Genomic DNA, 12,417 nt, shown 5'->3' with positions numbered 1-12,417 from the left:
AGATCCCCTATGAAGGCACAGTCGTAAAAAAATAGCGCAATTGCACCCCCGGGGTCTTCTTTCCTCGCACCCAAATCCACGTCCTCACCATGCGCAGAGCATCGGACCCCCTCCCCAGCTCGCCGCTTCCACACCTCAAGGGGAGTGCCTACCCCCGCCGTCATGGCCTTGGCCGCTGTAATAAATAATGACAAAATTTGTATAAAATTTACACATAATTTGCGTCTCTTTATAATATGCGAGAATAAGCACATAAAATTTACATTGATTTTACATATAATAGTGGTATTTTCGCAAATTTTACTAAGTAATAAATTGTTAGCATGATATTACCCTTAAAGAAAAAAGAAAATAAAATTAAAATACGAAGTTATCTGAGGAAGAATGAAAACTCTTTAAGAACAAAGAAAATGAAAAACTAAAACAAATAATGGCAAAATTTGCATACAATTTGCCATGAAATTACGTATTTTTATAATATGCTCTCGTGGTCGCGCCACCCGTCCTGCACAGACTAGCTGCATGTTGCATGCATGTGGTACTCTACGCGTGTGTGCTAAGAGAATTGACTAATCCTAATTGTTTTTTTTGTTTGTCTAGGGCACATATAAATGGCTCAATCAAGCATAAAGAGAAAAATAATATCTACACAATGTTCACCTAAGATCAATTACATAGGACTTATATGTGCAATCTTATAGCACATCCAGATGTGCTTTAGCAAAACTTTTATTTTTTAGTCAACTCAAGTATAGCTAAAGCATTGCCAAATGTTGTTTTTTGTCCTCCTAGCACTGACTCGACTTTGAATGAACTTGGCGTTGGTGCAACCTTTCTACATTTTTTGGTTTTTGTTACTGCCTTTTAGGGGAGCTACGATTGCTTGTTTTGATGTTTGCTTGTAACCAGGAAACCCCTGTTTCTTGATGTGTGCCTTTTGCAATTGGCAAGTGTGTAGCCGTTTCATTGGCACCTTTGTATTGGCCGGACGTGTGGTCTGGCAGGGCATCGACCGAACGAGTTCGCCTGGCACGAGAAGTTCTTGGAGCGAACGCCCCTCGTATAGGCCTTTTGTTGTGACTAAGAAAAAGAAAAAATAAGGCCCAATTTAATCCGTGACCAAAAAACCCAGATTTGGCTGTGACTAATAAAGTCCTGATTTTGACGTGATGATAAATGAAAATTTTCCATGACAAAAAAATTACTGTAAAACTTACCATGATACATATACAAACCAATTTCCCATCGGAAAAACATTTGAACAGATTATTGTGGCAATATATATCATTTTTTTGCCTTTTGTCATTTTAATTACAAAATTGATGTGGTAGATGTATATAAAAATTTGCCATGATATTTTAATTAAAATTTCGATGCTCCATATAAGGAATTTGGCATTTATGTCAAATAAGAGTAGTTACGACCAAAGTTGCCGTGGCAGATGTATAATAAATTTTGCCATGGTATTTTAAGGAAAATTTGTCATGCTTTTATATAAGAAATCTGTCATGTATGTGAAATAGCACAAAAAATTGATAAAAAAATTCCATGACAAATGCATGTTCAAATTTGCCATGGTATTTTTATCAAATATACCATGCTTTATAAAAAGAAATTTGTCATGAATGTGAAATAATACAAAAAAATGAAAAAAAAATTGTGATGGCAAATACATGTTCAATTTGCCATGTTATTTTTTTTACCGAAAATGCCATATTTTGCATAATAAAAATTACCGTGTATGTCAAATAGCACACAAAAATGATCAAAAATTTGCCATGGCAAGTGCATATTCAATTTTTCCATGCTATTTTTTTTACCTAATTTGCCATGATTTATAAAAGAAATTTGCCATTAATGTGAAATAATAAATTGCCATGGAAAATGCAAGTTCAATTTTTCCATGGTATTTTTTTACCAAAATTGCCATCTTTTGCGTAATAAAATTTCCATGTATGTGAAAATAACACAAACAAATGATTCAAAATTGCCACGCCAAGAATGCATATTAAAATATTGCCATGATATTTTATCAAAGTTTCCATGCTTTATGAAGAAAATTTGCCAAGAATGTGAAATAATACAAAAACGATACAAAATTGCCATGAAAATGCATGTTCAATTTTGCCATGATGTTTTTACCAAAATCGCCATCTTTTGCGTAATAAAATTGTCGAGTATGTGAAATAACACAAACAATTGATCAAAAATTGCCATGGAAAAATGCATATACAAAATTGCTGTGTTTTTTTTTATCAAATTTGCCATGAAAGAAATTTGCAAAGAATGTGAAGTACTAAAAAATTGATAAAAATTGCCATGAAAAATGCACGCTGAATTTTTCCATGATAGTTTTACCAAAATTGCCATCTTTTGCGTAATAAAATCATCATGTATGTGAAATAACACAAACAAATGATCAGAAAATTGTCATGGAAAAATGAAAGCCAAATTGCCGTGGCACATGGAATAATATTGCCATGGCACGTAAAAAAATATGATAGAATTTTCCATGTTCTATGAATTAAATTTGCCATGATAGTCAAATTGAAATTGCCATGGTAAACTGGAAAATGATGTCGAAAACAGAACTAGCTAGCAAAAAAGCATGAAGCCTGAATTGTTGTACGGGGCATGATGAATTGAAAAAGCCATGGCGAATGCAGTTGGCATGGGTAAAACAATTTCAATATGGCATGGCAAAAAAGGATCTCAAAGTAACCATGGCAATTTTCCTCGAATATACATGGCAAAGGCACAACAAAAGGTTGACACCATAGCAAAAATATATGTTGCATCGGCCGCAGGCGAGCAGGCGGCGCTTGCCTCGGCCCACGACGACACCGCGAGCCGGTTGACGGAGAGAGACAACCCTGGAGCACGGCGGAGGCCTGATTCTTGGTGTCTGGCTAGGAGCTCGCATGACTCTGCTCTGGATCCGTTGTTGTAGCACAACACGCGGGGTTTTGACTGTCGCGATCTGGAATGGGATAGAAGAGAGGGAACGAGAGGAAATTGATAAGATAGAAGGAGTGAGGGCAGCGGGGGGCTTCTTTTTTCGTTCGGGCCAGGCGTGAGATCGAGCGAACGCTTTCAATCGCCGACGTGTCTGTTGATGGGTGTGTTAAGATTTGTGCTTATCATCCAACGGCTGCTGGCACGTTCGGTCTGAATATCAAAATTCCTAACGTTCAGCCCTTATCATTTGTGTTGTATAAAGTTGTTTCTTTTCCTTCTGTATGTTATAATGTTGACTATTAAGAGCTTCATTTAATTTAAAAACGGATGGAGGAAATGAATGGGCATAATTTTTTTTTCCAAAAATTGTTTTCGCGCCAATCCATTGATTGTACTGCAGCTTTGGAAACAAAGCAAACTGGTGTGATTAGGTCTTAGTCGACTGGGATTTAACCAATTCTAAGAGCATCTCTAGCAGACCCCGCAAAATCCCGACCCGCAAAACGCGTTTGCAGTTCGACGCGGATCTCATTTGCGGGTTGAAAACGTGCGCAGCCAAACAGAAACCGTATATGGAACTGTATAATTTGAAAAAAAAATCGCGGGAGAAATTGCAACCGTAGTAGTTCATTACATACTACATATACTACATGATCAATTCATTACAAACACTAGTTCATACTACATACTGTATTCACTACTAGTACTAGAGGGGTGGGGATCTAAGGGCGGCGAGCTCGCGGCCATGGACAACGCAGTGGAGGAGCTCAGTCCTCCTCGTCGGAGCTGCGGAGGTCGATGTACTTCGCCTTCTGCTCCTCACGGATGCGCTGCCACTCGTCGTCCTTCTCCTTGGCGGCAGGTTCGCTGCGACCGCCTGCTGGAACACGAGGTCATCGAGCTCCTCGTGGTGGCACCGACGCTCCGCCTCCTTGCGCAAGCTGCGTTCGGCAATGGTGGCCACGACGGCGTCGACATCGGCGACGAAGTCCTCGGGCCCGACGACGCGCGGCGCACGATCTCCTCGGGCTCCTGCTTGGCGGCGACGACCTCGACCTCCTTCGACCACTCCCTCTTCACGGGGAGAAGGCTCACGTCGGAAGAGGAAGAGCTCGCGGCGAAAGAGGGCCTCGCGGCGGAGGAGGGCGTACGCCCGTGCCGACGGTCGTATTCCTCCATCTCGCGGACGGGGAAGCTCGGCGGCGGCGAGAGGCCCCTCTTCGTCAACTTCCTCGCGCCGTCTGACCGGACACGCTGCTCGCGCTCGGGGTCACTACCGCCGCCGGATCTGCTCCCAGAGCCGCGGCCGGAGCTCCACATGTGGCCCCACATGGCAGCTGGAGGCGGAAGGGGCTCACCGGCGGCGAGAAATATGAGAAGAGGAGTGGGGAATTGCGGAGAGACGCGGCGGCAGGGGGATAGAGTTTCGACCCGCAAATGCACCGCGAACCCGTAGATATACTGTTGGGGGAGGGCGGTTTGCGGTAAAAAAATTATGGGTCCGGCGAGTATACGGGCTCGATTCTAGCTAGAAAATTGGGCCGAGCCCATATACTCGCTGGAATTTTGTGGGTTTGCCGATTTTGCGGGGTCTGCTAGAGTTGCTCTAACTCAAGTGACATAGCATGCAAGAGAGAAAAAAAATTGAAAAAAAATTACACCGATCAATGTAAAACTTATGGATATAATATCAACTGAGACTTAACGAAGTCGACTGAGACTTAGCAAGACTGAAAACAAAATTCTATATCTTACATTTTCTTCCTAGTGTTTCTTGTGTATATATATGTACCTGGCTACAAGTTTCTAAAAAAAGGTACCTGGCTACAAGTTTCTAAAAAAAGGTACCTGGCTACTCCTAATTACTCTTTCCTGTGTAATGTATGTATAGAATGTAATGGAATCTTTGAATCCTTGCGCGAGCGATCACGATATGACCGTCTTGAGCCTGTAGTTCTTGACGATGCCGCTGTACACGACGAAGTTGAGCGTGCACATTGCAGCCATGGCCCAGAAGAAGTAGTCGAGGTGGCCCTTGTTGAGGTCGTCGGAGATCCACCCGGGGCTGTCTCCCGTCGCCGTGAAGGCCTCCACGATCGCATAGATGAAGGAGCTCATGTAGCTCCCCAGCGCGATGGTGAGCAGAGCGAGCGACGTGCACATGCTTTTCATGGTGTCCGGCGCCTCGCCGAAGAAGAACTCCAGCTGCGCGATGTAGCAGAACACCTCTCCGCCAGCCAGGAAGAAGTACTGCGGCAGCTGCCACGCGATGCTGATCTCCTCCCCACGCGCCGCGCTGTCGAGCCGCTTCATTTCCACGAGCGCCGCCACCGCCATGGTGAGAGCCATGAGGAGCCTCCCCGCGCCCATCCGCTGCAGCTGTGACGGCTCGCCGTCGCCGCTCGAGGAGAAGCTCCTCAACGCTGGCACGATCACCTTGTTGTAGAGGAGCACCCATGTCAGGACGCATATCACCTCGAACGAGACCAGCGACGCCGCGGGCACCGGCACCGACAGGATGGTCATTTCCATGGCACTGCCCTGCTGCACGAACGTGGTGTTCATCTACGAGTAGGCCGATGACACGATGACGCTGGTGATCCAGACGGGCAGCAGCCGCAGAAGGATCTTGAGCTCCTCCACCTGAGTCACGGTGCAGAGCTTCCACGAGGTCGCCGCCTCCGGCCTCTCCTCCATGTCCGACTCCGTGACGATGGCCGCCTTGTCGAGGAACTTGAAGTCGCTGGTGTGCGCGATCTTAGGCTGGGGTGAGTCGATCTTGTCACTGACCTCGTAGAGGTGTTCGGCTTCGGCGGGCACCTTGATGCTGATTTTCTTGCACGCGGCGGCCACGACCTGGCAGAGGCTCTTGAGCGGCGTGCCTGCGGGCATGCGGCGCTTGTACATGGGCGTGGCGAGCACGAAGGCGGCGAAGGCGAGCGCGATGCAGGCGGTGGCGATGCCGAAGCCGAGGCCCCAGCTGATGTTCTGCTGGATCCAGACGAGAAACACACCGGAGATGATGGGGCCGAAGCTCACGCAGAGGTAGAACCAGCTGAAGAAGGACGCCTTGCCCTCCCGGTCCGCCGCGCTGTCGTCGTCGAACTGCTCCGCTCCGAACGGCAGCAGCGACGAGCGCACCCCGCCGCACCCGATCGCCACGAGGTACAGCCCCACGAAAGCCACGGTCTGCGAGCTCAGCCCCCACGTGCCGGCGGTGCCGGCGCACGACGCGCCCGCCGCGCACAGCGCCGCCGTGGTGGTGGGCACGAAGGCGGAGAAGGTGACGAGCATCATGCCGAGAAGGTAGACGACGAGGGAGACGAGGATGGTGTTGTAGTTGCCCCAGAAGGAGTCGGCGATGATGGCGCCGAAGACGGGGGTGAGGTAGCTGGTGCCAAACCAGGTGGCGACGTTGGAGGCGCTGGCGAGGTTGCTGCCGTGGAGGACGGTCTCCAGGTACACCACCAGGTTGGTGGAGATGCCATTGAACGCCGTGCTCTCTAGACATTCGAACACTGCACCATTCAATTGCGAAAAGTTCAGTTAAACCACCAGCCTCTTCGAGCTACAATAAGAAGACAATAAGAAGAACATTGAGCTTTGCTTACATAGAATAACTGCTGGTGCCTTGCTGCCGCCCCGCTTCTTGTGCTTCAGGAGCGGCACCTGCAGGCTATCATCCTCCTGAACCTTTGGGCCGTGACTCTGCAGGAGCGGCGCGCGTTCGCCTCTCTCCAAGACGTCCATGACGCGGACGAGGTGATGGATTTGTTGGAAGCGGAAGTGGTCTGTGAAGGAATCACCTAGCTATCCTCTCTGAACTTTTTCTTTGCTCGCCACAGGCTTTGGCTGCTGCTGCTGTGTTGTGCTGCCGCGGAGGTTTATATAGCAGGTTCAACTTGGACGGGATCCATCCATTGGCTGGCTAACATTCAAATCTCACCAACACGTGCGTGCGCAGCCTGCCTATGCATACTAGTCCACGACTCTGCAAGGCCGGAAATTTCGACGCAGCAGGAGGTGGCCAGAGTGCATGCAGCCACTCATTCGCCGGTCTCCGGTCTCCAGAGTGCATGCCATGTCGGATCATTGCGCCTACTAGATTAGATTACTGTATTTATCTACACACGTGGTAGCTTGCTTTGCTTGGCGCCGGAAAGGAGACTGAACTGCCCAGCCAACTTGCGTTGGAAAAGAGTTCATGTCATCGTCAAAGTTGTTCTTTCTGAACTGCTCAGCCAACTTGGCGTTGTCCACTGTAGTATCAACTTGGTGCGGTAGGTGCCAAGAGGAGCAGAGGCTTCAGTTTCAAAGGTGTTCTTTCCTTATCTAGCAGGCTGCAATTGGATACTATACACGACTTTTCCTTATCCATATTGATACTACAGTGGTAAGTAAACAAACAATGTCAGTCAATTTGAACAGTTCTTGCCTCATTGTCCGTGCACAGTCGTTGCTGAACAGCGATCCCAGCTCTCAAGTCATATCTGCTCAACTGAGTTACCTCTTCTTCACTCAAGCATTCTCCACAAAACCACGAGGGGGTTCAAAAGAAGCTGACTCAGTTTAGTCTCTAGTGTAGTTCTTACTCTTCTCTGAATTAATTGGAAAAGAAACCAAGGCTGCTGCTTTTCCTCAAAAAGATTTCTTATTCTCCCTTTTATCATATCGTGCCAAGTGCAATGTTCCTCGCATATAACGTGTAGTATTCATTCTGAATCTGTTGGATCTGATGGTGAGCCTGCTCATCAGAGTTTGTTCTTCTTACCTCTTCTGAATCTGATGATTTGACTTCATCTCTGCATCTACCATTGTACAAGTACAAAACTAAACAAGCACTGCCATCTGAGGCTAGCACGCATGGTTGCATAGTTGGGATTACTAGACGCTTACGCGTCATTTCTAAAGATGGCCATGGAATTTGTAATTCATCCAACAGTTTCAACGCCCTTATAAAATGTTAGCACCCAGGTAGTATATCACACGATCTATTGCACTTGCTCACGAATTCGAGTATCTGATAGCGATTACAAGGAGTGGTACACAAGGGGGTCGGGAGAGGAACAGGAAGCCGCCGCCGCCGGGTGCCGTGATCCACTGGATGGTTTGGCCTTCTGCGCGTGTGCCTTTAAGTAGTTGGTGCCTCCACTCGGTCACACCCACTCTGGGCCTTGGTTCCGCGGGTTGGGCTTCCTTCGTCTTGCGGGCCAGCCCACGCCGAGGCCGTATACTTGACGATGGGAGGACAAGGAGTGGTACTGGGCCTGACATCCCCTCCTTCTTGAGAAGAGGCTTGACCCCAAGCCTCAGCCGCTGGAAAACGAGCTTGCAGCTCTTTCTTGTCTTCCCAGGTGTCGTCGATCTTGGTTTGATCCGACTAGCGCACCAGAACCTGTTCCACCATGGCTCCTTGCTTGCGCTTCTAGCGAGTGTCGAGGATGGCTCAAGGTACCGCTGGTACATCAGAGAGTACAGGAAGTACTGGTTCGACCGGCGTACCTGGGAGCACCGCGCGACGCAGCATGGAAACATGAAAGACCGGGTGGATCGTGGCTTGCGGGGGCAGTTCCAGCTTATACGCCACCTCGTTGATCTTGCTGATGACAGGAAAACGACCGTAGAACCGGAACGAAAGCTTGTGATTAGCCCGTTTTGCCACTGACGTCTGGACATAAGGTTGTAGTTTCAGAAACACCATGTCCCCCACTTCCAATCTGCGCTCAGAACGCTTACGGTTAGTCTGTTGCTTCATGCGGAGCCGAGCACGCTGCAAGTGCTGTTGCAGCAGGTCCTGAATGACAGCGCGTTCGTCCAACCAGGACTGAAGTGACGGTACCGAGCACACTGTAGTTGTAGTAATTCCCCAATGTCAGGGTTCATGCCCAAACATGGCCTTAAAGGGAGTCATGCCAATGGAAGAATGGGGTGAAGAATTGTACCAGAATTGAGCAAGAGGAAGCCAATGACTCCATCGCTTGGGACAAGCGTGATTGAAGCAACGGAGAAAGGTTTCGAGGCATTGGTTCACTAGCTCTGACTGCCCGTATGTTTGAGGGTGGTTGGCAGTGCTCAAACGAAGTTCAGTGCCGGCGTAACGAAAGAGTTCTTGCCAGAAGTGACTCATGAAAACCGGATCCCGATCAGAGACAATGGCCTAAGGAAACCCATGAATTGGATAGATGCGCTACATGAACAGTTGAGCCACTCGAGAAGTGGTGTATGGGTGGGTAAGAGGCAGAAAATGAGCGAACTTGGTCATCCGGTCGACCAAAACCCAGATGCAGTTGTGCTGACCTGATTGTGGCAATCCATTGATGAAATCCATTGTTGTCATATCCCATGAAGCCTGTGGAACAGGAAGAGGTTGCAGCAGACCTGGTGATGCCACTCTCTCTGTTTTGGCTTGTTGGCATATCTGGCAACACTTGACATACTGCTCAATGTGGGTCTTCATCTTGGGCCAAGCAAATAACCTGCAGATAGCCTTGTAAGTCACCGGGAATCCAGAGTGTCCTCCGATGGGGCTGTCATGGAAAGCTGCCATAATTTTCTGCTGTAGCTCGGTGCTGCCTCTCAGCCATATGCGTTCTCTGAAACGGATGATGCCCTGTGCCAGGGTGAAGCGCTTCTTGGGGTCAGGTCTGATTGCCAGCTGTTCCAACAGCTTCTGAGTGTGCGGATTGTAGTTGTAGCTTGCGAGCACGTCCTCCATCCATGCTGGCTGACAAGTGGAGATCCCAAACAATGTTTCTGTTTTGGGCAGCCGAGAAAGAGCATCAGCTGCCCCGTTCTCCGATCCTTTGTTGTAGACGATGCGGTACTGCAACCCGAGGAGTTTAGTAAAGGCTCGCTGCTGCCATGGGGTGACTAGCCGTTGTTCTTGTAAGTGCACCAAGCTGCGTTGATCAGTCTTGATCACAAATTCTGCCGACTGCAAATAAGGACGCCACTGATCTACTGCCGCGATGATTGCGAGGTACTCCTTCTCATATGTGGACAGTCCGCGGTATTTCTGACAAAGCGATTTGCTCATGAAAGCAATTGGGTGTCTCTCTTGCTGTAAAATTGCCCCGATGCCCACGTCACAAGCATCCGTCTCGATAGTGAATGGCTTCTGGAAATTAGGTAGTGCGAGCACCGGAGCCGAGATTAAACCCTGCTTGAGCACCTGAAAGCTCTGCTCAGTGTTATCCGTCCAGACAAACGGAGAGCCTTTCTTCAATAGATTGAACAAAGGTCTAGCTAGCACCCCAAACTGTCGCATGAATCACCGGTAGTAACCAGCCAAACCCAAGAACTGACGGACTTCCTTGACATTTGTTGGCGTTGGCCAGTCACGAACAGCCTGGATCTTGGTAGGATCTGTGGCAACCCCCTCCGCGCTGATGACGTGCCCCAGGTACGATATGCGCTGCTGACCAAAGGCACATTTGCTCATCTTCACTTTCCATTGGTCACGCCGGAGCAGACTGAACACCTGCTGCAGATGCTGAACATGATCTTGTAGGGTCTTGCTGAAGACAAGGATGTCATCGAAAAACGCCAGCACACACTCTCTGATAAGAGGGTGTAAGGTTTCTGTCATACCCCCATTAAAGGTGCCCGGAGCTCCAGCCAACCCGAACGAGACCACCAAGAACTCGAAATGACCTGTATGGGTTTGAAAGGCCGTCTTGTACTCCTCCCCCTCTGCCAGGCGAATCTGGTGGTAGTCTGCACGTAAATCCAGTTTTGAGAACCATCGAGCACCATGCAGCTCGTCCAATAGCTCCTCGATCACCGGCACCGGGTACTTGCCCACCACTGTCATAGCGTTCAAGTGGCGGTAATCGATGCAAAGTCGCCGTGTTCCATCCTTCTTCTTGACCAGAATCACCGGTGACGAGAAGGGACTTTGACTCTTCTGAATGACGCCTTGATCCAACAGCCCTTTAACTTGCTTCTCAATCTCTGACTTGTGCTCTGGTTTGTAACGGTAAGGCCTCAGATTCACCGGTTGCGCTCCTGGCATGAGTGGAATGAAGTGATCGCACGCACACCTTGGCGGTAAACCTTTGGGTTCCTCAAAGATGTCCTTGAATTGATCAATCACCGCCTGGATGTTGCCTGGGGTTGGGGTGAAGATCTCATCCGACTCGTAAACCTAGTACAGCTGCACGACATGTGCCACCTCTCCCTGACGTTGCATGCATTGCAGTTGCAGACTGTTGATCTCCGTGCAGCTCGTAACCCCCTCAATCTGGCCCTGAAGGTGCATTGTCCCTGTCGGAGTGGTGATCCAGAGCTGCTTGTCGCGCCAATCCACATTCATGGGGTTGTGCTCTTCGAGCCAGTCCATGCCCAAAATGGCATCATAAACCCCCAACGGAAGGATTTTCATGTCCGTGCTGAACTCCTGCTCCTGAATGGACCAGCAACACTTGGGTATGTGAGACACACAGCAGAGCTCCCCCCCCCCCATCAGCCACCTTGACTCGACAAGGACGGTTGAGCTGTACAACTCCTGACAGCGAGGCAGCCAATTGCGCGTCAATGAAGGAGATTGAACTGCCGAAATCCACCAAGAGGAGAATAGCGCGGCCTTGGAGCCACGCTTGGAGTTTAACGGCTTTTGGAGGAGTGCCACCCGTGAGAGCTTGCCGTGAAATTGCCATCACCGTCTCGGTTGGGGCGTTTGGAAGCTCCTCGCTCCCTTCCATGCCCAAGAGCTCCAGCAGCTCTTCGACGACATGAAGCTGCACGCTCGTGGGGCAAGTGTGGTCCTGTCCCCATCGCTCGCCACACTTGAAAGAAAGGCCACGTGCTCGCCGGTACTCGCGCAATGCCTTGATCTTGGAGTTGTCGCTGCGGTTGGTGTCGTTGGTCCTGCGCTCGGACGTAGCCGGTGTCGTAGGAGGCCGCCCTTGTGGAGGAGGGGGCGGGAGCGGCATGGGCATGCCCACGTGCGCCCGCGTCGCCAGGTCCGCCGCCCGAGCCGTGGTGGGTTGACGAGGCCGCTCCCAGGTGCCGCCGTTTGCCACTTCCTCTTGCAGTAGTGCTAGTGCACACGCCGTGTCCAGATCAGGCGGTCGTTGCACCAGCACAATCGCTAGTATGTCCGCCCGAAGTCCCTCCACAAAACGAGTGAGGTAATAATAAGGATGAATTGAGTCTGAGTAAGCAGACAAATGACTGATAATTTGCTCAAATCGTTCGATGTAATCTGCCACAGTTGTTGTTTGTGCAAGCGTGTAAAATTGGCGGCTGAGGAGTTGATGGCGATCTCGGCCAAAACGGGTGCACAACAAGGAAGAGAACGATTCCCAGTCGAATTCAGAGAGTTTCTTCTGAATCGACTGCAGCCACACTGCGGCCGTGCCCGAGAAGTTGAGCGTGGCCATGGGAACCCAGAATTTCTCCTGAATCGCGAACATGTGAAAGTACTGCTCGCACAACGTCTTCCAGAGACGTGGGTTC

The 12,417-nt window shown here is 49.4% G+C and overlaps 1 protein-coding gene across 4 annotated transcripts; it reads right to left on the bottom strand.

Moving 5' to 3' along the window:
• Positions 1–4,628: 4,628 nt before the first annotated feature.
• LOC125514215 (protein NRT1/ PTR FAMILY 8.3) lies at positions 4,629–10,228 on the bottom strand. 4 transcript variants are annotated; one of them, XM_087528394.1, is made up of 3 exons: positions 8,901–10,228; positions 6,570–8,805; positions 4,629–6,476 (listed from the first exon to the last, which is right to left on the bottom strand). In XM_087528394.1, the coding sequence occupies exon 3, from the start codon at positions 5,521–5,523 to the stop codon at positions 4,885–4,887; it is 639 nt and encodes a 212-aa protein (XP_087384520.1). In that variant the 5' UTR covers positions 5,524–6,476; positions 6,570–8,805; positions 8,901–10,228; the 3' UTR covers positions 4,629–4,884. The 4 variants fall into 4 exon arrangements, with proteins under 4 accessions (XP_087384520.1, XP_048535461.2, XP_087384522.1 ...); XM_048679504.2 differs by having other exon boundaries at positions 6,570–10,228; XM_087528396.1 differs by lacking the exon at positions 8,901–10,228 and having other exon boundaries at positions 4,629–5,601; positions 6,570–6,705.
• Positions 10,229–12,417: the final 2,189 nt, after the last annotated feature.

This window comes from Triticum urartu, chromosome 6A (genome assembly GCF_056163025.1).
Source record: "Triticum urartu cultivar PI428250 chromosome 6A, HENAU_Tu73, whole genome shotgun sequence".
NCBI lineage: Eukaryota > Viridiplantae > Streptophyta > Magnoliopsida > Poales > Poaceae > Triticum > Triticum urartu.
Note: the sequence above shows the minus strand (reverse complement) of the source record. Positions and strands in the feature narration are given on the sequence as shown.

Excerpts from the sequence above, each read along its gene's own strand:
- LOC125514215 (XM_087528395.1), bottom strand. The coding sequence starts at position 6,708 with ATGGACGTCTTGGAGAGAGGCGAACGCGCGCCGCTCCTGCAGAGTCAC. Across the intron at positions 6,477-6,569 it reads GGCACCAGCAGTTATTCTAT|TGTTCGAATGTCTAGAGAGC; the intron begins GTAAGCAAAGCT and ends TGAATGGTGCAG.